The sequence below is a fragment of the Schistosoma haematobium genome, chromosome 7 (assembly GCF_000699445.3).
Source record: "Schistosoma haematobium chromosome 7, whole genome shotgun sequence".
Lineage (NCBI taxonomy): Eukaryota > Metazoa > Platyhelminthes > Trematoda > Strigeidida > Schistosomatidae > Schistosoma > Schistosoma haematobium.
The window spans coordinates 19,149,099-19,174,987 of record NC_067202.1 but is presented as its reverse complement, the minus strand read 5'-3'; the positions used below and the strand labels follow the sequence as shown (position 1 = coordinate 19,174,987).

The 25,889-nt window shown below is 36.3% G+C and overlaps 2 protein-coding genes across 2 annotated transcripts in view; one reads left to right on the top strand and one right to left on the bottom strand.

The window, feature by feature from the left end:
- The window catches only part of MS3_00009764 (uncharacterized protein), a 31,115-nt gene extending 28,607 nt beyond the window's left edge, over window positions 1-2,508 (top strand). The window contains exon 8 of the mRNA XM_035733920.2: window positions 1,276-2,508. Within this exon, the coding sequence (XP_035590246.2) occupies window positions 1,276-2,096 (821 nt within the window). The 3' untranslated portion in view covers window positions 2,097-2,508. The remainder of the gene's footprint in view (window positions 1-1,275) is intronic.
- Window positions 2,509-6,390: 3,882 nt separating this feature from the next.
- Window positions 6,391-25,297, bottom strand: MS3_00009763 (uncharacterized protein). The gene is made up of 6 exons (XM_051218164.1): window positions 23,601-25,297; window positions 16,601-20,379; window positions 15,221-15,497; window positions 13,692-13,798; window positions 12,454-12,861; window positions 6,391-7,623 (listed from the first exon to the last, which is right to left on the bottom strand). The coding sequence occupies exons 3-6, from the start codon at window positions 15,483-15,485 to the stop codon at window positions 7,489-7,491; spliced, it is 915 nt and encodes a 304-aa protein (XP_051064609.1). The 5' UTR covers window positions 15,486-15,497; window positions 16,601-20,379; window positions 23,601-25,297; the 3' UTR covers window positions 6,391-7,488.
- Between the last annotated feature and the right edge of the window lie 592 nt (window positions 25,298-25,889).

The following is a 25,889-nucleotide window of genomic DNA, read 5'->3' as shown; positions in this document are numbered from 1 at the left end:
CCGAATGACGTTTATCAACCTGTGTGAGGAATTATAACTATAATTTGCAGTTGATGATCAAGGTTAAGAATTAGATTTCGGGTTTTCAACACGAATTGAGATAAGCTCTAATGCCAAAACTGTATTTATCAAAATGGATGAGTGAATTTCGCACAAAAATCCGAGACCTGTTATCTTACACCTGATTGGTTCGTTCATAATTTGTAGTCTCGCTGAATCAAGCGTTTCATTTCGGGCTATAAAAGTTGCTAGGATGATGCATGCCCAGTCGAACTGTCAACGTCCTCAGTTGATAATAATATTGAACACCTGATCCTCGGTTTACGATCAGAATTAATGATGATAGACAACACTTTTAAAGATTCTCAGTGAATACAGTTTTATGATCAGTGTTTCCCTTTATTGATGTGAGTCCTTATCTGAGAATACCTCACTAATTATATAAAACGAACAAGGCAGCTAAATAGTCCGATTTCCGACGGGACCCAACAGTGTTCAAAACAACGAGAATGACAATAAAACACATGTGAATATTGTAAAGGAGATAGCATTCATGTAATTTTTATAAAATAGAATTTATACATTCACTGAACAGATTGAGTAGAACCGTGATACGTTTTTTTCGGTATTGTTTTGAAACACTAAATGCGTTATAATACATATCCCCCAAATGACCTGGTATGGCCGGGGGTGGGGGAAGTAAGCTCTCCTTCTTGAAATGCTCTCACATGGCTACGTGCATACAACCACTACCAGGGAAGTACTACTCACTGCCTTCAAGCGAACAGACAGTTAATTAAGAGATTGAGAGGACAAAAAGAATTTCCAGCGCTTCAACCAGATTGGTGGACGCGGAGGGTTCACCTAGGGGATTTGGAAAACCCTCATTCTAAACCGATGTTGCACATGGGCTCCAGGATCCCAAAAGATGAGAAGTCGTATGAACCTATTGTCGGTCACCGACTACCATGCGACTGAGTCTCCTGACGTCGCTCCACTTCCCTATGGATTAGACCTCTAAGTCAAAGACTTATCGCGTGGCCCTCTAAGAAAATCACCTGCTTCGGTTTAGGCATCCGGGCAGTATCGCGGCCGTCGCACAAATCGAGTGATTTATGTAGTGCATTTCTACTTGATGCCTCCTTGTACCAATGTTCACGTGTTTTATGTGATATAACATCATTTCAGATAGAATGAGTATGTGTAGCACATAAAGATCAACATAAATCAATTTTTATATTTTCTTAACTTTATTTTATATATACATTACCACAGGTAATTGGTATATCGAATATAATTATAACAATTTGGGAGAATCATTTGTACACGATGTTGTTGCATATAATCGATTAGAATTATTACGTTTATTTCTTGCATATAATTATGATTTGGATAGACCAGCTAAACGTCTTCCACCGAATATACATTTACTTTCATCTTTAAATCATCAAACTCTATTGAAAAATACACAAAATACTATTACAACATCAATGATTCAATCAGAATCAAATAATCGAACATCTATAAATCCATTTGAAAAATCACCATTTAAAATGGCATTAGAACGTGGACATCTTGATATGGCTAGAATATTAGCTGAAGTCGGTTGTTTTTGTACACATTTACCAATTAATTCAAATAGTATACCATCAGTATGTGCAACTTCATCTTCATCATCATCATCATCATCATCATCATCATCATCATCATCATCATCATCATCATCATCATCATCATCATCGTCGAACAACAATAATATTCCCGAAACGAATTCAATCAATTCAACAGTTAAAAATTCTCATTTGATTAATCAAAATCTTTTAACACGACGTTATAATGGTTTACTTGAAGTTAAATCATTACAAAAATGGTGTCGTAAAGTGATAAGACAACGTTTAGGTTTTCGTCTTATTGAAGCATTACCATTATTACCTATACCAGTACCATTAAAAGATTTTCTATTACTTCGTGATATTGATTGGTCAATTTATTTAAATAATATTCATAATAATAATAATAATAATAATAATAATAATAGTAATAATCGTAGTTCTATCATAAATTCAGGGGAATTAGCCATTATAGTACCAACTTAATCATTCTCTTCTTCTTTCCTTTTCTTTCTTTTCTTTTTCTTTTATAAAGAAAGTAACATTTGACAACACTTTCCTTCCTCTTTTCTTTTCTCTTTTTAAAGAAAAAGAAAAGACAAGAAAACAACAACAACAACAAACTTAATAGATAAACAAAAACATGATCAGGTTCAATTGTCTGATCTTTCTTCTTGTTCACAAGTCTAGATTAGTAGATTTTCACATGATTACATAATTTATTTACAAAAAAAAACAAAAGAACTCATATTTAGGTTTATACAATTACATATAGAAATAAATTATATAACAACATCATAGGAGATTCATACTTATTATTATTATTATTATTATTATTATTATTATTATTATTATTTGAAGTAACATGGAACTTATAATAAGATACGTATCTGTGCCAATAAACATTGAAATATATTTCTTGTATTTTATATGTGTGTTTTATTTATTTATTTGAACATAGAAATATTAATACAAAGGGGTATCGAATACATATGCGCACCTCACATTTCACTTGATTTGTGTGTGGGCCGGGATGATGCCCGGATGTCCAAACCGAAGTAAGTGATTTTCTTAGGGGACCATACCCAGAGCCTACGACATAAAGGTCTAATCCACAAGGCAGTGGAGTAACGTAAGGAGATGCAGTTGCATGATAGCCAGCGCTAATTGTTCCCTCAGGATCCTGGAGTTCATGTGCACCATTAGTTTGAAATGAGGGTCTTCCAACTCCCTTATGTGGATCTATCATGTCCATCGACTCGGTTAAAGTACCGGACATTTGCTTTTCGTCCCTCAATTTCGTAAACAACACACCTGCCTAGAGAAAACAGTGAGAAACACTTACATGATAGTGGCTGTATACGTGTGGTCATGTGAGAGTTCTTATCGGTTTTGCTTCTCGCCTAGCCCTGCCTGTTAAGTCCAGAACACCAGTCTCAGCCTCTGAGATATGAATCATGTATTTCAATCATACTGGGTTTATATACAGGTAAACCAGATCACATCATACCATAAAATAGCAAACAACATTTGTACAAGATTTGACCAAATGTGGCTGTGAGTGTGGGAGGTAGTGATTAATACACAGAGCATAATTCAAAAATGGTAAATCGTATAATAACAGTTCATAGGTTAAAATAAGGCGCATAATAAGAGAGACATGAATATGTATAGTTTAGTTATTCAACAATTATATGATTAAAATGTACGCATAGTATTGGTCCATAAATGGATCCCGAAAGTTGCCATTCATTATGCTTATCAGGACATAACAGAAATAACATTGACAAGCATCAGAGGACTAGAGTCTAGTAATCTTTATCATATATTCAAGGTTCTAATACACATTATGATTATATCAACATCGTCTATTTTGAAGTCTATATCATTAGACTTGATCATAGATCAGTTTAACAGTTAAATACTTTATAGATTGGCATTGTGTTTTGACTTAGTTTACCTTGATGATAACCAGAATAGTAAATTGTGGAGCTCACAGTGGTGAAGCATGGATATGTAGATCACTTTCATAAATAAAGGCCCATTTCATTTTTGTTTTATACTATGTATCATCATTTTTCCACTATTATTTCATTAACTGATATCTTTTTAACCCCTGTCAACTTATTGATTTTTCGCGTCAATATCTAATGCTATTCATCGCCTTTACCGTTTACATTATACGCTATCAATGCTCATAATCATTGTGTCAACTTTATCAATACACGTTTAAATTACCTTAGCTCACTATGTGTTTCGAGTTCACTGAACTGATTTACCGTACATAATATTTATTTGATATACGCTACCGGAACCCAATAGTCTCTACCGACTTGTTAATAGGAATTATCGATATTATAATGCGAAACTATAAATTGTTACCATGCTCTGCTCTTCATTGGAGGGGTTGACAGTATTTTACATAGTTGTACTTTCTATTTCTTTTTTAATTCTATAGTTTCACGTAAATTGATTTTCTCTATTCGTTTGTCTACTTTCAATGATTTTATGATAGGCAAGTCTTGTTTCATGGAATTATAGAGAATTTAAAGTGAATTATCCAAGTTTAATCGAAGAACTACGTGTTGGCAACTATTTTTTACGTTTATTGCTTGAAGAAGACCGATATGTGAATGAAGTAATTGATGCCATTTATTATCATCATGGGGATATAACACCTCTTTTTTTTTAAAAAAGTTGTAGAAGTGTTTATTTGGTAAGAATCGAAGTGTACAGAAAATCACGGGTATTTATAGATATTAGCATTTGTGAAATCTTTATGATTCAGCCAATCCGTAAAGGCATATTATGCTACTGTCCAATAGTACCATGCCACGTTGATATTCTAGAAAGCTCTATCATATCCTGATTGGTTGGAAACTCCTCGGCTCCTTTAGGGCCTCTGGAGGCTCCGTTGTAGTTTTCAGAAGCCGACTCAACAGTGTGAAATGAAATGATTGCCAAAACCGCTCTTATAGATGTGTAAGGATAGTATACAGTACAACAGCTTGAGTAAAAGTGAATACTTCTGAGATGATATATTCACTAAGACAATAAACTCCAAGAAACCTGGAAGTCATGTGAGGTCGTTTAGGATACTACTTACAAACATATAAAACCTTGTAAGTGATGATGTTTATAAGTTATTTGAATGTTCTTTATTGGCCTCAAGACAAAAGAACTGATAAGTGATCTTAAAAAATGCATCAGTAGAGGGAAAGCTATATAATTTGTAATTCACTCTACTTAACATCGTAAGTTGCTCAAATCAGCTTGTTTTCTGATTTATGAAAGTTTTCTTAAGGGCATTTTATCGATCGTTATAGTTAAATTTCACTGTTATACGCACTCTTATTAGTTTATGTAAGTTATTTACCAAGTACACATTTATTTATTGGACTTTTGTGCTGAACTGGGGATCCACCAGTTAGAAGATAATTGTTTCGACAATAAACTTGCATATTCTAGCCATAAGCAATGTTTCGCTCTTTTATCCGTAAAGATCTGAAACTTTATATATGTATATATGATCTTAGTTTCTAAAATGAATCTAATGTACGACAACTCAAGTTTACAATGTATTTTCTGATCATATAAGTAGATTACTTAGAGTTGTATCAGGTAATTATTCACCAAATATTTTGTTAGATGATAATAAATTAAGTACTATTACATAATCAAAGTTACGAATATATTCGAAGAAATGATTTTCAGATACTACGGCCTAGGTTTGAACCCCACTCCGCATATATCGGTTTGGGCAATAGCGTAGGTTCGGCAGCCTTTACACTTTAATTATGATTCATACCCAAGTACCTGGCGAATGATATAAATTTTATTTTATCGATTCTGTAGTTGATCAGCGCATTAAGTCTATTTTAATTAGCACATTACCGACTCACACACGACGGTAGACCTTGTTTATTTGTTGCGTGGTGTTAAATCTAAGCGTCGTAACCAGGAACATAATCACTGACGAACAGTCTCTAATCTTTGATAGTGAGTGCTTCAGTTTTTTGTTTCGCAAGACTATGTCTTAAGTGCGCTAATCTGGAATCCTGAAGAGGAACGGAAGCTAGATCATCATGGAAAACCTGGAAGCACTGGATGACCATTTCGTCCTAGTATGGGACTCCTCAGCAGTGCCACCAAATGCCCTGGTGCGGCCGAGAGTGGGGAGAGTCCGCTCTCTATCTCCGGGTTGATGGACACAAAGAGTTCACCTAGGAAAGTTGGAAAACCCTGTTTCTAAACCAATGGCATACATGGTCTCCAGTATCCTGAAGAAACAAATGTCGTATGAACCAATCGTTGGTCACCGGCTACCATGGAACTGCATCTCCTGACGTTGCTCCAATGCCTTGTGGATTAGACCATTAGATCAAAGGCTCTGGGTGTGGCCCCGAAGAAACCACCTGCTCTGGTTCGGGCACCCAGGCAGTATCACAGCCATCACAAAAATCAAATGAGTTTTATGTAGCGCATATATATCTGGTGCCCCCTTGTACCAATATTTGTGTCCAAATAAATAAATAATAACAAACATCTACGATCCCGCTCGCGGGATTTGAACTCATCACCTATCGGTCTCGCGAGCGCGAACGCCTAACCTCCAAACCTCTGAGCGGGTCGTCCAATGCTGCCAGGTTTTCCATAATGGTCTAGCTTCAATTGACTCATGAACTCAACTATTAAATTACTATAATATCCACAAAACCTCTTTTTGATTACATACATATTAGCTAACACAAAATCATCTGAACAGATATGAATTACATGTACTCACACTTACAAATCTTACATCATAATAACTCTATAGTTGAGAAAATTTCTTCTGCTTTGTGTGTAGTTTTAATATTCTAAAGTAATTTCTATCGTAAACTTACATCGGTTTGAGAACCATGTAAAGAAAAGAAAACACAACCGACGTTTCGTCCTAACTTGGGAAACCTCATCAATACTCAATCCTAAGATCAACATAGTTCATTATTAAAACCTTCATGCCTCGTGAAACTCATGAAACCATCTGAGTTGATTGAAATAGGTCTACGTACCCAACTTTAATCAATTCTAGTATAACACAACTCTATGTAGAGCCTTAAGTGTTCAGACTAAGACAGGACACTTTATTTAAAATGTTTTTATAGTTTTCATCACGAACTGACCTTAGCTAAATGATTGTCAAAAACAACTATGTCCTGGTATGGGACTGCTCAGTAGTGTGTATTCAAGACAACCCGGGACTTTCAGGCATTCAGGTGGACAACATTTAGACCACTGAACCGGCGTTCACTGATTTATTTGTTTAAGCTATGAATTTCAGTTATTCCTGGTGTAAGGTAGATTTCCACAATAACATTGTACAGTTATTATTTAACACCCTGAAGTGATTACAGTTAAGCTCGTAACCCCCTGGATACCGACTCATTAGTTTAATATTTGAATGCTTGTAACAATTTCCCTAAGGTCTTGGGTTCGAACCTCCGTACTGCCGAAGAGTAATACACTAAGATGAAACAGTTGCGTAGGGCTTTTAAGCTTTAAATGGTTACCAAACTAAAAGTTATTTTGTGGTATGAAGCGAAAAATTCCGCAATCTTCACAAATCCTCTATACTTATATATACATAAAGTTATGAATCAAAATATAGATGTGTACCGCAGTCTCTGTTGTACCATAGTTAAGATTTCAATATCTCGATGATAAACGTAAAAATATCAAATAGATAGAAAAAGAGGAGAGAACTATGAGATTTCAACAACAACAAAAAAAAGAAAAAGAAAAGAAAATAGTTGTTTTGTTTAAAACTATCATACAAAATAATGTGTATAAAAGCAATGAGAAATCGTAGAAAAAAAAATAGAAGGAAGAATACAATTTAACTGCATAGTACATGATCTAATGTTGTAGATGATTCAAGTGGAAGGATTCCATTAAAATGATAATACACTTTTGTTCGTTCAGTAAGAGTAATATCTTTAAATCCAGCATTCAAGAAACTATCAACAACAACCTTAAAAAGAAAGAAAATAGAATACAGAAATTGTATATTGGTAATGATGAAAATAAGATGCCACCGTCACCCCCCCCGAAAAAAATATATTAAACTGTAAAAATTATCATAAGTTAATAATATCGACATGGTATCTTACAAAAAATCAATAAAATGTGAGGATGAGAAATTAAGGGTAGTTAGTGGTAATAAAAAAAAAGCCTAAACCTTTAATGATTTTATATATTGTGAGATATTACAATACGAATTCAAACTTTCAATCCGTGATAAAACCTGTAAATAATTCAACATTATCGACGGTTAACTGACTCGAAAGCTCCTCATTAAATATTCAATCAAAATAAGGATCGCATGAATACCAACGACATCCATCAGGATGAATTTACAACAATTTTAATAGGAAATAGTAACTAGAAAATTCCGACGGTGGCGAGAAAGGGGGTCACGAAAGGGTGTTATTGAGTAGCTTCAATAGTTCGTGAGTTGAGTCAGTTGGTCATCAGCAATATATAACTAGGAACATATATGCACCCGATCAAATTACCACAGAAGATCAATACGAAGAGATAAAATTATCAAGATAAATGTAAGAGTAGTAGATATAGTAACAGTATCAGTGGTAGTAAAAGACATTAGGCCTAGACAATAGGATTCAGGAAGGAATGCATTAAAGGAATAAAAAACACGAGATGGTTTTAGAAACTCAAGATCTAAAAGAACATGAAAAGTAATTACACTTGCACAAATGAGACCAATCATAAGAAATGTCACATAACATCTCCAACCCCTCAGTCAGTCAGTCGTTAACAACGTAGAACTTCGTACGTACGTAAATCAGTTCGGGTTGCTACACCACATTAGCACAGAGATGCAGTTGTCCATTCAAGTCCTGTAGTGGCAGAGGTGGTAAGAGTATAAGCAGTAATCGGAAACATTTGGGTTTGAAGATGTTATTTAAAGAGTACAGTCCAGTGAAATAAATTTGGAAAGAGAAAAAAAGGGAGGTACGAAATTCAGAAGATTAGAATTTGGAAGAACACAAAGAGTGAATGCGCCTGCGCCATTGCAAACGATTTTGAGCCATATCATTCAGGGTCTCTAACCATCGGTTGCTATCATCTCGCAGTCCCCAACCAGGTAGTCTACACCTACCAATATGACTCAGTCTACTTGTCAGTGACTTTATGGACTTGTGCCATGTTTTGGTCTGGCCGCCCCTAGCTTTCTTTCAATCTACTCCTATACAACAAACATGGCGCATCGAGGCAGTCGGTAGTTGGGTATACGTAACACATGTCCCAGCAATCTCAACTGATGAAGTTTCACTAGGTCATCAACTGATTTGCCATCCTTACCTAGTACCCATTTCCTAACAACTGCGTTACTTACTCGATGGTCCCCCGACATACGAGCAATATTTCGAAGACACCTATGATCAAATACTAGTAACCTACGAATATCCTCTACTCTTACCGGCCATGTTTCACTGCCATAAAGTAGGACAGAACGAACTGCTGCGCAGTAAACCGGTCCATTGGTTGATAGACGGATATCTCGCCTACGCCATAAATGACGCAAGTTGGTAAAAGCTAGTCGAGCCTTCTGTATCTGTGCTGAGATTTCGTCACACACCAGACCACAAGGGCTGATGAGACTTCCAAGATAAGTGAAGCGATCGACACGCTCAATTACTTTACTCCCTATCATTAGTTCGGGTGTCAATGCAACCCAATCCTGAAGCAACATTTTGCATTTCGAGGGAGAGAATCGCATCCCGAACATGCTTGCATTGTTGCTTAGAGTGGTCAGAAGACTGCATTTTGTCAGCGTCTTCACTAAATAGAACTATGTCATCGGCATGTTCTAAGTCAACAAGTGAATCTTCTGGTAAAGTTCAACCCCTGGAAATTTAGATGAGGAAAGTGTCATCTCTAAAAGCACGTCAACGACAAAGTTAAACAAGAATGGAGAGAGTGGACAGCCCTGACGAATACCACTTGAGGTAATCAATCCTGATGACAGTTCGCCATAAGCTCTCACTCGACCAGTTGTGTTCGAGTAGAGAGCCTTTACAAGGTTAATGCACTTCTTTGGTACTCCTTTCAGTGACAAACACTGCCATAGAACCTCACGATCAACAGAGTCGAATGCTGCCTTAAGGTCGAGAAAAGCTACGACTGTGGGGCGTCTGAGTGTGTGTCTGTGTTCTAGAACCTGAAGTAGTGTAAATATCTGGTCTATACAACCACGTCCGTGTCGAAAACCAGCATGGTTTTCTCTAATCTGCTCTTCACGAGCTTTAATTAGGCGTCGAAGTATTATTGAAGCTAATATTTTAGACACTATATTAGTTAAACTGATTCCTCCGTGATTGTCACAACTTCGTAAAGAGTCGGAGGACCTACATTAACTTGCCATTCAGGTTGACTGGAGATCGTGGGAAACCGAAGTGTGGCTGAAGGCCAGTTGAATTGATCCATGAAGTGTTCTACCCATCGATCCAATCTCCTGGATTGAGAATGTATAATATGTCTATCTTTCTCTGAGACAGTTTCGCCAACAATCGGGTTCCTAATACCGGTTTCCTTAACAAGTCTGAACAATTGTCTGCTATTACCTATCGCCGCTGCCTTTTCCATCTCTCTTGCCTTCGCTACCGACCACTGTTCACAATCATTGCGTAGGCTTCTTGTCAGCAGACATCACTGCTGTTTCCACAGCTTTTCGGATATCATTCCATGCTGCCTCGGGGTGGACATCACATACATGGCTGCCTAACTCTATTCCTAGTTGTTCCTGAAATATACTCTTAGCTTGACTATCATTAAGTAGAACCCTAAGAGGTTTCCTTGCAGCGTCTCTCCTACGTCCAGTAAGACGCAGACAAATACGCGCTCGTACTAGAACATGATCTGAATCTAAGCATGTGCTCCAGAATGAGCGACAGTCTTCTATCGAACCCCTCCATCGGTGGCTGATAGCGATGTGATCTATTTGGGTCCAATGTTGGGACGAATTCGGGGGTCGCCATGTTAAAAGATGTTTTTGCTTATGCTTAAAGTTAGTATTTGCAAGAAGCAGGCAGTTATCTGAGCATAGCTGCAACAGACGCTCTTCATTATCTGTTCTTTGAGCCACGACACTATAAGATCTACCCAGGTGTCTTTCCCTTCCGCTTAGTTTACCTATTTGAGCATTAAAGTCACCAGCCACTATTACTACATCAGAGCACTTAGCTTTTTGGAGAAGGTCGGAAACCTTTCTGTAAAACTCATCTTTTACATCATCTGAGCTGTAGTCAGTGGGAGAACAGGCAGAGACGACGAAGAGGCAATGACGAGTGTCCCTATCTTTCCGAGTCCTTACTGTTCCGTTTAGTCGGACAGCGCACATACGACTGTCTACTGGGATCCAGTCTAAGAGAGCAAGATCTGCCCTAGGGCTCAATGCTATACCTACGCCGCGGAGTCCACGAGAAGCAGCATCTGGGCTACCAGATACACGAAGCATGAATCGAGTTGGTTCTTTATTTTGACATGGTGAGGTCAAATGAATGACGCTACTCGGATCCTGTATGCGCGTTTCGGAGACGTAGCACACATCGATGGCGCGAGATTCTAAAGTCCTAGCTAAGGAAGCCAGTTGTCCTATTTGGTAGTGTTCGGGCGTTATAAGCTCCTACGTGTAGTTTAGAGCGTGGTTTCAGGAGACCGGGAATAACGTTCCGCGCACTCGAATCGTTTGCCCTAGCAGTGCGAGGTGATAAAGGGACGTGAGAAGGGTTATTCATGGAGATAAGAGAGGTATTAGGAGGTGTAGGAAGGATTTGAATGTGACCAACTTGGTCTCGTGTGCTGTTACGGGTATGAGGGCTGATGTCACTTCCCGGCTGCCCACACAGTGGAAGGGTATTTCTCGAGGAGCCTGAAAAGGAAGTTCAATTAATGTTGGCCTTAACGACCTGGGAGCGTGACCGCAGAGCCCAAGGGACAACTGTTTGAGGCCGGTCGCGCACGATCTTTTTGTGGGAGGATTTTGACGGGTTAGCTCTGTTCTTCAAAGGGCCTTACCGCCGGAGACGGAAATCCGTGAGGTAAAGTGAGGTGTGACACTGTTAGGGTCAACCTTTTCTAACCCCTTCCTTCCATGTGAGAAGGCAGCATCGCTGCAGATGCTGGTTGTCCGAGGGAAACACCTTACTGCCGTCACACCCCTCTACAGTCGGCAGTACGACTTCGCCTTCAGACCTTGAGTTGCTGCTTTTAGTCTTACCGTTCTCCAATCGACCTGCCTGGCATGGTAAAACCTACAGGAACATATGTTCCAGCCAATATAGCTCTGTTGGGTCATCACGATAGGCAAGCCCGACCACTGCGTCAAGGTAGCAGCTACGGTCGAGATCTCCAACCACTGCTTACGATAATCACGCGGAACCTAATCAGGTAACCTAGGCCATGACACCACTTCTTAGTTTGGCCGCCCCTTTTTTCACTCTATGCTTGGGCAAGTGACCATCATGTGTCCTGGTAAGTTGTGTTTAAGCAAACATTATAAATGACACAAACCCCTCAATCGACGAGGATTCACTACCTCGTTAAACCGTCTGCCACCTTTACCTAGTACCCTGGATCTAACCTCAGGAGTGATTAATTGATGGTCCCAACATATGCGAGCAATGCTTCTAATACATCAATAATCAAATAGTAATATCCTCTATTTTCAAAAGCTAAGTTCCCCATCCATATGTTAATACATCTCGAAATTATTCTCCATAAATCATTTAACCAAACAATCAAAATAATTAGAAATAGATTTTGTACTTTTACTTACCTCCTTAATTCCATCTAAAACAATGATGAATCGATAACGCTGTTGTAACAACGGCCAAATAGTACTAGCCATAAGAGCTGTATTAGCAAAACTAAATACTACCATGTCTGCATCTGGTAGTGTCTCTACATCATCCCGATTATTAAAACGTGAACTTTTAAACCAAACAGACACTTGATATTCAGATGACCATTGACGATCAAAAGCAGCTAGATAATTGCCCCATCCAGCACATTGATCAATGGCAAAATAAATAATACGTTGAGTGAAGCCACGACAACGTGCATATGCCAAATAAGCAGCTATATCTGGCCCGGGACCAACACCAATACTAATAATACGACTAACATGATCCCGTAAATAAACTTCAACGTCTGGATTTTCCGGTATAATTCGATAGACTAAAGCCTAAAGCGTAAAAATGAAAGAACGAAATCGAACTCATTGATGAAAAACAATGAATACATTTATTAATGCACATATGATTATGTGTAAATATTCAACTCTTACCTCCTCTACGTTCCAGATTCCAGCCTTAATACACTTATTCTAATGACGTAAACAGATCAGTAATGTAAGCCTTGATAGAGTAAAGGAGGACAAACGTTGAATCCAAGATTCTGTATTAGCAACACTCAGTGGTTGTTTGAAATATATCCATAACACTTGTGTACAGTAGTCAGGAACAACAACTTCCATTGAATATTTCACTTTTTGAAAACTAACAAATGGAATGAAGCTATAAACGATACGACAATAGATGTTACCAATATTATTGATATTACATACATATGTATCATCATACTTGTATACATGATACATGAAACATTTGTAAACAATAATAGATTGTTTATTATCTTCATTTTTAACAACTTCAATGATATCTTATAAATGTTGACATGTCATATTAAGTAGATATGTGTAACTTTCAACATAAGTATTATGCTAACAATAGATTCCTGATGATCTTATTAAAGGTTTACTTAGAAATGATTGATTCACTACAGCTTTATGGAACTAAAAAGTACCTAACTACTGCATGTATAAGTCTGCTGGTTTTCTTAAATCCTTAATTCACTGCAACAAAAACCACAATGTTCATAAAAATAAACAAAAAAAACCCCTCATTTAAAAAGATTGTACCTTTATAAATTAATGGATAGATAGTTGATATAAAGGAAAATCACATTTATTTATTTATTTTTTTGAAAATAAAGATATATTTGAGTTACTTTTACCTGAAGGAAACTTGTAGAACTATTTATATAACGTTGTCGAGTGTAAGTGGCACGAAATGTATCGTTATCATAATAAGCTAGAAGGCATTCTTTACGACGTATTTTACCTGGTAAAATAAAAAAAACGAAGAATCCTAGAGATTTAACCAATTTATAGAACTATATGAAACAAGAAGATAGAGAAGTATAACAGTTAGTAAAGTTTTATTTGTAGGATTTGTATCAATTAGAGACTAAACATAACATATTCTGCTCCCAAAAAGTGGGGAAAGTTCGCTCTCCCCCTCCGAATGATCTCAAATCGACACGCGTATATGGCCTCTGTCAGGGAATTTCTATTCACTGCCTTCAAGCGACATCACTGTTTACGAAATTGAGAGGACGAAAACCGAATGTCTGGCGCTTTAACCGGTTTGGTGGATACATAGAGTTCACCTAGGGGAGTTGGAAAACCCTGATTCCAAATTAGTGATGCACATGGGCTCCAGGATCCTAAGGAAACAAATGACGTATGAACGAACTGTTGGTCACCGGTTACCATGGGACTGCATCTACTGACGCTGCTCCACTGCCTTGTGGATTAGACCTTTAGATCAAAGGCTCAGGGTGTGCTCCCTAAGAAAACCACGTGCTTCGGTCCGAACTCCAGGGCAGTATCATAGCCCACACATAAATCAAGTGACTTGTGTGGTGCATATGTATTCGGTGCCCCTTTGTACCAATATTTATATGTTCAAATAAATAATAACAGTGGATTTTGGGTAGGATCACCCGTTATTCGATTACTTTTACCAGTTAATTAGTTAGATAGCAACAAATGTCAACTTAAATTATGATTATCATGACACGGCTCTCCTCGTGGAAGTGGCCTGGTCAGTAAAGCGTCTGACGTCCAGTGTATAGGCGACACTATCTTATTGAGCAATTATATACTGATTGCATAAATAACGTTTAGTCAACCAGTAAAAAGTTCACACGGTACGCATTTTATACCAATAAAAGAATTGAGAATTTTCAATTATGTTTACTCTAGATAGTGAACCATTGGGAAATGTAAAATATAGTAAGTCATAGGTAGTTTGTAATATTGAAAGGAGGATGATATGACTTCTCTGTGCAACAAAAGCCATGGTAATATACACAAGTCTAAATCCCTTTACAGTAGTAACAACATTAATTTGGCCAGAAAAGGTAATTTTACGCATTACTTTGCCTTTATGAACTCTAAAATCGACTGCTAGTAAAAATAGAGCCTGTAACGCCAGATCAAGATGCATATAAACGGTTTTAAGCTAGAAACCAAATGACTAAAAGGCAATTTTCCAAGTCAATAAGCCACAACATTGTGACGTTTGGGAACATTCCCCGTTGTTCATCGACATGAAGTTATCTTAATACAAATAGATTAATGATCTGAATATATATACTATGGTAGACTCAGAACTTTCATATCCATTGTTTTCTGTTGCATATATATAGTCAGGGTGCACACGAAAAATAAATACAAAATTGAGTTTTAACAGTATTACCCCATTCTCTATAGAGACTTTGACCTCGTTGTTCACGATCGGATTTAAGTGTAGAGTTAAGTAACTTCTCTATTGGTTGATATAACTCCATTATTCGTTTGACTTCTTGAGCAAATTTAGCTCGTCTCTGAACACAGTTCTCCCATGCAGACCGGAGCTCTACATCTAACTCATCATCAGCAAGCTTTTGCTTTAAAAATCTCTCCCACCATGCCTCAACAGACTCATCCGACTCATTACTCCCAGCTTCCAGTGTTCCCGTCATGAATGCACAATCCTGATTAAAGAAACAAGGATTAAGAAAACAACACGAACGATGTAATGGAATTGTTTTATTTAGTTGAACACAATCATTACTACAAGGGGGCGTTAAATACATAGCAATGGGGATTTGATGAGATAGAGAACACCCAATACGTGAAAATGTGATTCAATTTTTCCGTGTTATGTTATTCTGTAGTTGTACATTCTTGACTTTTTCAGTGTATATATGGCCAGCATTTTCATCGATAGCACAGTTGTTTGTCTGAGATAATGTATAGTTTGTTTCAGCTCAATTATTACTCTGACATTATTATTATTATTATCAAATTCTCTCCAATTTGGTAGGTATAGTTGGAGTTAGTAAACGATAGAACATTTATTTATTGAGTTACATTCTCACTCTCCCTGCTTCGGTTTAGGCATCTGGGCATTATTTGGTGCTTCCCTGTATCAATGTTTATGTGTTCAAATAAATAAAACGTACCATATAAATGCCAGAATACATACATATATATGATAAGATAGTCGGTTACAAGTGAATCAAAAATGTGCGGTCGAACACAACGACCTATATTTGGTAAACGAGTTACATTAATTGAGTCGTCCTAAGGAATTAGGCATCTTACTGTTCAAACTGTATACGATGCATAAAGGCTTACAAGTTTATATATCTCTGAACCCCGAGAACGAATATTACAATACTTTAATTATCTACTTTGGATCCAGAAAGTTAGTTACCAGATAAAGAACACCCATAGTGTGGGATTCAAAAGCAAAAGTTCTCAAAACACGGTCACCTTTATAAATCATTCGCTAGTGACTATTATATTAGCATAGAGAAGAATCAGATGCATGCGGACATTTTACCGACTGATGTGGAATAATTTGATACGTGACACTAGAAACAGTCACTCAGTAAGTTACAACGTAGAACCTGCATATATATATATATATATATATATATATATATATATATATATATATATATATATATATATTCCTAGTTGACTGAACTACAACGTTAACTATCAGTGAATGACATCCTATATCTATTCTGTAAAGCAATTAGAAAATATATAGATATAGTTTTACAGAAAACATGTTTAAAAAACTAACTTTATGTTTATACACAGGAGAAGTTAATTAGGGGTACAGAGCAGCTGATCAAACTGTATGATGCCTTTCGGTCATAACAATGTAAAACAGCTTTGATGAAAGGCGGCACAAGTAAGAACGAAAGTGGGAACATTGTGATAGGAATTAAATCCGTGAATTTAGGTTAGTCGGTGTAAGAAATACACAGGTCAAGAAAAACCAATGGAATGAACAAAATTCGTTTTAAAAAACCGCAGTTCTTATTACTTCCTCGTATTTGTAAGCCTTGTATACAAATTTGGACCTTTACATTCAAAGATCAAAGTTCGAAATAAGATTGGATGTTTTGATTACAAACAGATGCACAGGGCTGATGTAGAAGTTAAAATTTACAGCAATATTCTGACCACTTCGAATCATTGGCTATAAGAAATCAGACAAAGGATTTCAAAGGCGAAAGTTTCGACTAAAGACTGAAAATAAAATCTCCGGAATGTTACTGGAAATGAAAAAGGTCACAATGTCAACAACATATGCTGTTGACTAAGCTGTTTGAATGATTTACATAGGGTGGTGAAGCGTGATGGAAGTGATAGCAGACTCAGTGGATAGATACGGATTTTAAACCACGCTTAAATGAAGGTGCTTTCAAATAAGCTATGTCGTGAGCTTGAGTTAGCGTTAGCATACAGTTCCATCACATCTCGAATTCGAGATGTATGACATCAGATATCTGATTTCATATGTTCATATATCGTACATAATTACATTAAGTCAAATCTATCATGGATATATTTATATATAGATTACTATATGATAATCAACAGTTACAACTAGCTAGGTTACAAATCTTAACTTGATGTGTATTGTATCTAAATCCCAATCTCCATACTTTGGTGAGAATTTTATTCATTTTGTGGAAGTCGCTATAAAGAATTTTGGGTAAACGACACAGAAACCCCAAAAGCTTCCCCAGGTTCGAGGAAATTTCCCCAAAATTTGGGGAAAGCTGCTAAGTGTTATTAGGAAAAGCCCGAAAATTCCCCAAAACAGAGAGAACGAGATGATAGTAGGTCCCGATCCCCCGATTTTGAATAAAATTCGAGATTTTCCACAAATCCGTAAGAAAGTTGGCAGTTTTTCACGAAGTTTGGGGAAAAACCCCAGTGTTATAAAATTCTGGAGAGATATTTGTCGAAAACTTTAAGGACTTTCCCCAAACCTGGGAAAATTTTGGGGTTTTGTAACATCTCCACAAAAAGTCCCTGAGTTTTTTATTGCGGCTTCCCCAAAATCTACCCAAAACGGACAAAATTTATTTCAAAAAAAGGGGATCGGGTAAAATGCATATATCTAGTGTTAAAACAGTGCGGATGCCATGGATTAAATGTTAATATTTAGCTGGAAAAATCTGTAGTCTTCTGAAAAAAGTGGTGTTAGACATTCGGCTCCATTAAATCAACTCAGAAAGTCTCCTACTTGAAAAATGTGGAATTACATAAAAGGCGCGTATACATACCTGGTCACGACCTTCGGTAGGACAAAACGGCTAGCACTATCCAATAGAGCTACATGGTTTGAACTAGTTGATTTCTATACCCCTGGATCTTCAGGCTGTCTCAAATTTTTAACTGTGTCAAAAGAAGTTTATTTTAGCCACTAAGCTGCACTATTTCAAGTTGTGAATATTAATGTGTTTAATGTTTCCATTTTACTCCATTGTCTCACAGCAAAATGGTATTGCTGGGATCAGTGAAGATCACATGTAATTTCCGCATCTGTCTTTTCAGGCGATAAGCAGTGTTGTTTCTTTATGGTTATCTCGCATCCTTTTAAAACAGTCTACTGACTTGAACATCTGGTCTTACTTGAACCAATATAAACTGATTTGTAATCACAAATGAATGCATTCTACTTCTGCCAACATAAGCCTTGTTTCATAAGCCAGTATCGCTTTGCATAGCGTTTCTCGTCACTTCCTTCCAAATACTCATGTCTTTTATACCAGTAATGGAGATGTAGTGGCATTGGACAATAACCACACAATCCTCAAAGCTGAATACGTGATTGCTCGGAAAATAGATATTCAATAGTTAACGCGGAGAAATACCTAACGATGGAGAAGGCGCGAACAATGAATTGAATGAATTGGAGTTGATCGAATAGCATGGCTCGGCCATGCAGGCGTGGTCTCTGCTGAATATTATCTTATATCTTTTATTCATATTAAATATATTGTTCCTTCTCTATCCTAAGCTTGTTCTTCATCATGTGTTGGTAGTTGTTACGATACAGTGAGTTGGTGTAGTGGATAGTGTGACTTCCACGTAAGATCTTATAGATTAGGCAGTTATATCATGACAAATCTACAAATTTAGGATTAGGTCTATTATTAGAGCAGTACTAATATCCTAATAGACCATAATTCCACATTGGTAAGCCCGACTAAAGAAACGCAACCTAATACAAATAATCATTATTTCCACTTTAACTTCCTTGATCGATTTTATATTTATGTTAACCCAATATTCTAATAGTCCTCTGATTAATGCTCACAAGTATTATCATAAGGTTATATTGATTAGCTCTCATGACATACTAGCTCAAGCGATAATAAAAACTGTTCGCCTATATCAAGTAATTAGCTTTGATGGTTCGTTAACAAGCTTTAATAGCATTTACATGCTTCAGCGACATAGTCTTGTTTAAACATCAAGCTCTAGCAAATATGACCTGTAAATAGCGTAAATATACATCGACTAACAATGCAACCAAGGACTAAATAGTTATCTGGATCTAATTCTCAATGTTCCTTCACTTAACACCTCATCCTGTTTTAAACTATGCACTATCTTGTAATATCTTTCTTCCGACCACTGCCTGCCTAATTTCATATTTTCGAGTTCCATTGCAAAACAACAAGGATGACTACTCCAAAAACATACGGTGAGATTCAACTATAAGTTTCCTGAAATCATAAGGTCATTTTAGATGGCTCATTCAATAACAACCACACAATTATCTGGATTCATTCGATTGTTCTGATCAGAGCGAGTCCCAAAAACCTCAACAGCATTAAGCACCATGCAATTAATTGCCATACTGCATGTTTTATTCTGGAAACTTTTGGATCATTACTACTCACGAATGGCGTTATATATGTCGTCCACTGAATAATACAATTTTCAAAAATAACCCAGGCGAGTTCAACTATTTTACTGGGTGATTTTTTTGCACTTAACATGTATATATTTTCCAGTTTCTTTTGCCACATATTTGCAAGTGTCCCTAGGCTAAATGCAGTAAATTCTTATGGAATGTTTATAACGCGTCATATTCCTGCCTGAAGTTTCATAAGCAGTCTTAACTTTAAAATTATCTTTCTGGTCATGTTCATTATTTTTAAGTTGTCATATACGTCAATAACCTGCTTCTTAACCTGGCCCGTACATGCGTTGCACTATATCTTCATGTCTTCTAAATTTAGAAATCATCTGAATCGCCTTTAACATTTATCAATAAACCCATCATAGTCGTTGTTGCTAATCGTATTTGGGTTTATGGATTAGCCTAAAATGCGAACATAGTTTAGATAATAAAATTAAAAATTTAGGTACTATCGACTGCACTAGTAAAGTAACTAAATCCTCGGGTAGTTGTTGGCTAAACAAACGTTTAAAATCAAAACTCCGTAGCCTACTGGAATTAACACTAAACGAATATTTCCGAGTTGAAACTTATAATTAAATTAGGCGTCTCGGATTCTTTAACGTTATAAATTTCTGATAATTTCGAATCACCTAAAGCAACAATATCTATTTTTCACTGACTAATCCTCAATCAACATTATAACTAGTTAAACGTAATAGTTTCAGGATATCGTCATAAAGCATTGTCATGACTTGACAATCACGTAATATGATTGATAAAATTAATGAAACTATTAACAAAATCGGTCAGTAAATTGACTTTAATTATCACTAGTGTTGTTTTTCGTTTATTTTCATTCACTACAGATGATTACAGTATGTTTCTCTATCAGTTACTCATTCAGTAAATATCTCAAAACCTTGTCAGTCTTATTGATGGTTTAGCGACACAATCATGCATGCAAATAATCAGTATAAGCAGTCGAGCAAATCTCCTGCAAACTGAAAACATCAATGTCGAATTTACCCCAACACTGACTAAGGTTCAAGCAATTATCATAGACATGAGGTGCGAGTGTACTCCCCTTGGTTACAGCTTATGTTCTCCCTGATAATCACATGAGCATCACTCACTATTTAATCATCTGGTTAAAACTTATTTAGCCAAATACATCTTGCAGCACCACATCACTTAGTAATATGACATAGGCTTAACTGATTTCAATAACTTATAACCACTGTATTTCAATTAAATCGTATTCCGCTTTATGATAAACCGCGTACTTGCAACTAACTTGTATGCCCAATCAGGAGGCAAGTATAAATATAAATAAATAGTCTGCCGCAGATCAGAATATTGAGTCTAGAGCATGTCTCTTACGAATACACTCATGTTTAACGATTTGTTCCTAGTTATCTGTCCAAAATTCACATAATTAACACTCACGTATTTAAATTTTGTTTTAACAACCTTTCATGTATATTAGTAGTATTAATAAATTCTATCACGGTCAAGTAAAAACGAGATTGAGAAAATCTCCATGTAACTAAATAAACCGTATCAAACTAACTGGAACCCTAGTTGGAATTCTTCTCCACGGTAATACTTATGTTCTTTCAGTTAGCCTGCTAATACAGATGCAAGTGGAAATCAACTCATATGGACAGCTGACCGGTATAATCGTTATTTGATTTCATAATTTAAACCAAAACTAATATCAATATTAACGTTTCTACAATATTCATTACTTTAATATTTCTAAACACAAAATACTTACTACCTATACGTTAAGTTATTAACCAACGTCTATTAACACGTATCGTTTCATTATTACTATTGTAACCCCATTTTTTTATAGCTCAAACAATCTTCACCCAAATTTTCATTTTAAGCGTGTTAAGCATGAAGGCAGATATTTTATAACTATTATATGTATTTCCCGACCAGATGCTGCCGCATTCTTTTTGATTTATCTTTCAGTTTATCAATATCCGGAGGATTCTACCTAATCTTGGTAACCTCCGGCGCGCGACAATCCCATCCAACTTGGTATTGAACCAACACCAAGTTGATTCTAGTGGGAGAGTAGTGTGGTGGCATTGGACAATAACCACACAATCCTCAAAGCTGAATACGTGATTGCTCGGAAAATAGATATTCAATAGTTAACGCGGAGAAATACCTAACGATGGAGAAGGCGCGAACAATGAATTGAATGAATTGGAGTTGATCGAATAGCATGGCTCGGCCATGCAGGCGTGGTCTCTGCTGAATATTATCTTATATCTTTTATTCATATTAAATATATTGTTCCTTCTCTATCCTAAGCTTGTTCTTCATCATGTGTTGGTAGTTGTTACGATACAGTGAGTTGGTGTAGTGGATAGTGTGACTTCCACGTAAGATCTTATAGATTAGGCAGTTATATCATGACAAATCTACAAATTTAGGATTAGGTCTATTATTAGAGCAGTACTAATATCCTAATAGACCATAATTCCACATTGGTAAGCCCGACTAAAGAAACGCAACCTAATACAAATAATCATTATTTCCACTTTAACTTCCTTGATCGATTTTATATTTATGTTAACCCAATATTCTAATAGTCCTCTGATTAATGCTCACAAGTATTATCATAAGGTTATATTGATTAGCTCTCATGACATACTAGCTCAAGCGATAATAAAAACTGTTCGCCTATATCAAGTAATTAGCTTTGATGGTTCGTTAACAAGCTTTAATAGCATTTACATGCTTCAGCGACATAGTCTTGTTTAAACATCAAGCTCTAGCAAATATGACCTGTAAATAGCGTAAATATACATCGACTAACAATGCAACCAAGGACTAAATAGTTATCTGGATCTAATTCTCAATGTTCCTTCACTTAACACCTCATCCTGTTTTAAACTATGCACTATCTTGTAATATCTTTCTTCCGACCACTGCCTGCCTAATTTCATATTTTCGAGTTCCATTGCAAAACAACAAGGATGACTACTCCAAAAACATACGGTGAGATTCAACTATAAGTTTCCTGAAATCATAAGGTCATTTTAGATGGCTCATTCAATAACAACCACACAATTATCTGGATTCATTCGATTGTTCTGATCAGAGCGAGTCCCAAAACCTCAACAGCATTAAGCACCATGCAATTAATTGCCATACTGCATGTTTTATTCTGGAAACTTTTGGATCATTACTACTCACGAATGGCGTTATATATGTCGTCCACTGAATAATACAATTTTCAAAAATAACCCAGGCGAGTTCAACTATTTTACTGGGTGATTTTTTCGCACTTAACATGTATATATTTTCCAGTTTCTTTTGCCACATATTTGCAAGTGTCCCTAGGCTAAATGCAGTAAATTCTTATGGAATGTTTATAACGCGTCATATTCCTGCCTGAAGTTTCATAAGCAGTCTTAACTTTAAAATTATCTTTCTGGTCATGTTCATTATTTTTAAGTTGTCATATACGTCAATAACCTGCTTCTTAACCTGGCCCGTACATGCGTTGCACTATATCTTCATGTCTTCTAAATTTAGAAATCATCTGAATCGCCTTTAACATTTATCAATAAACCCATCATAGTCGTTGTTGCTAATCGTATTTGGGTTTATGGATTAGCCTAAAATGCGAACATAGTTTAGATAATAAAATTAAAAATTTAGGTACTATCGACTGCACTAGTAAAGTAACTAAATCCTCGGGTAGTTGTTGGCTAAACAAACGTTTAAAATCAAAACTCCGTAGCCTACTGGAATTAACACTAAACGAATATTTCCGAGTTGAAACTTATAATTAAATTAGGCGTCTCGGATTCTTTAACGTTATAAATTTCTGATAATTTCGAATCACCTAAAGCAACAATATCTATTTTTTCACTGACTAATCCTCAATCAACATTATAACTAGTTAAACGTAATAGTTTCAGGATATCGTCATAAAGCATTGTCATGACTTGACAATCACGTAATATGATTGATAAAATTAATGAAACTATTAACAAAATCGGTCAGTAAATTGACTTTAATTATCACTAGTGTTGTTTTTCGTTTATTTTCATTCACTACAGATGATTACAGTATGTTTCTCTATCAGTTACTCATTCAGTAAATATCTCAAAACCTTGTCAGTCTTATTGATGGTTTAGCGACACAATCATGCATGCAAATAATCAGTATAAGCAGTCGAGCAAATCTCCTGCAAACTGAAAACATCAATGTCGAATTTACCCCAACACTGACTAAGGTTCAAGCAATTATCATAGACATGAGGTGCGAGTGTACTCCCCTTGGTTACAGCTTATGTTCTCCCTGATAATCACATGAGCATCACTCACTATTTAATCATCTGGTTAAAACTTATTTAGCCAAATACATCTTGCAGCACCACATCACTTAGTAATATGACATAGGCTTAACTGATTTCAATAACTTATAACCACTGTATTTCAATTAAATCGTATTCCGCTTTATGATAAACCGCGTACTTGCAACTAACTTGTATGCCCAATCAGGAGGCAAGTATAAATATAAATAAATAGTCTGCCGCAGATCAGAATATTGAGTCTAGAGCATGTCTCTTACGAATACACTCATGTTTAACGATTTGTTCCTAGTTATCTGTCCAAAATTCACATAATTAACACTCACGTATTTAAATTTTGTTTTAACAACCTTTCATGTATATTAGTAGTATTAATAAATTCTATCACGGTCAAGTAAAAACGAGATTGAGAAAATCTCCATGTAACTAAATAAACCGTATCAAACTAACTGGAACCCTAGTTGGAATTCTTCTCCACGGTAATACTTATGTTCTTTCAGTTAGCCTGCTAATACAGATGCAAGTGGAAATCAACTCATATGGACAGCTGACCGGTATAATCGTTATTTGATTTCATAATTTAAACCAAAACTAATATCAATATTAACGTTTCTACAATATTCATTACTTTAATATTTCTAAACACAAAATACTTACTACCTATACGTTAAGTTATTAACCAACGTCTATTAACACGTATCGTTTCATTATTACTATTGTAACCCCATTTTTTTATAGCTCAAACAATCTTCACCCAAATTTTCATTTTAAGCGTGTTAAGCATGAAGGCAGATATTTTATAACTATTATATGTATTTCCCGACCAGATGCTGCCGCATTCTTTTTGATTTATCTTTCAGTTTATCAATATCCGGAGGATTCTACCTAATCTTGGTAACCTCCGGCGCGCGACAATCCCATCCAACTTGGTATTGAACCAACACCAAGTTGATTCTAGTGGGAGAGTAGTGTGGTGGCATTGGACAATAACCACACAATCCTCAAAGCTGAATACGTGATTGCTCGGAAAATAGATATTCAATAGTTAACGCGGAGAAATACCTAACGATGGAGAAGGCGCGAACAATGAATTGAATGAATTGGAGTTGATCGAATAGCATGGCTCGGCCATGCAGGCGTGGTCTCTGCTGAATATTATCTTATATCTTTTATTCATATTAAATATATTGTTCCTTCTCTATCCTAAGCTTGTTCTTCATCATGTGTTGGTAGTTGTTACGATACAGTGAGTTGGTGTAGTGGATGGTGTGACTTCCACGTAAGATCTTATAGATTAAGCAGTTATATCATGATAAATCTACAATTTTAGGATTAGTTCTATTATTAGGGCAGTGCTAATATCATAGTGGATCATTATTCTACAGAGACAACGAGAATAGATTTGCAGAGTGAGACAGCACTTGCGTTTTAAACTATTCTAAGAGCAGTTGAGAGATGGTCAATATGAGCTGTTCATGAAAAAGTTGAACAACAGCATAGGCCCTATTTACTTCATCGGTGCAACGAGAGGTGGGAGTTGATCATTGCACTTGATATATGCCCAAGTTATGTTTTGTCAAGACATCTGGAAGCGACGATTTCGAACGTGTCCACTACGTCGTACGAGTGTGTAGGTATATGACGTGGTATTTAGCAAGATTGAATTTCAGGCCAGACGACTTGTGAATGAAGGTGTCGTGACACATTTTTGCTGATTGTGGAACAATGAAGGACATAGTAAAGCTCCCAGGAAAACTCCGAATCCCAAGGCTCTTTAACTAGCATGTATTCCAAGTCCTTGCGCCACTCAGTCACAAA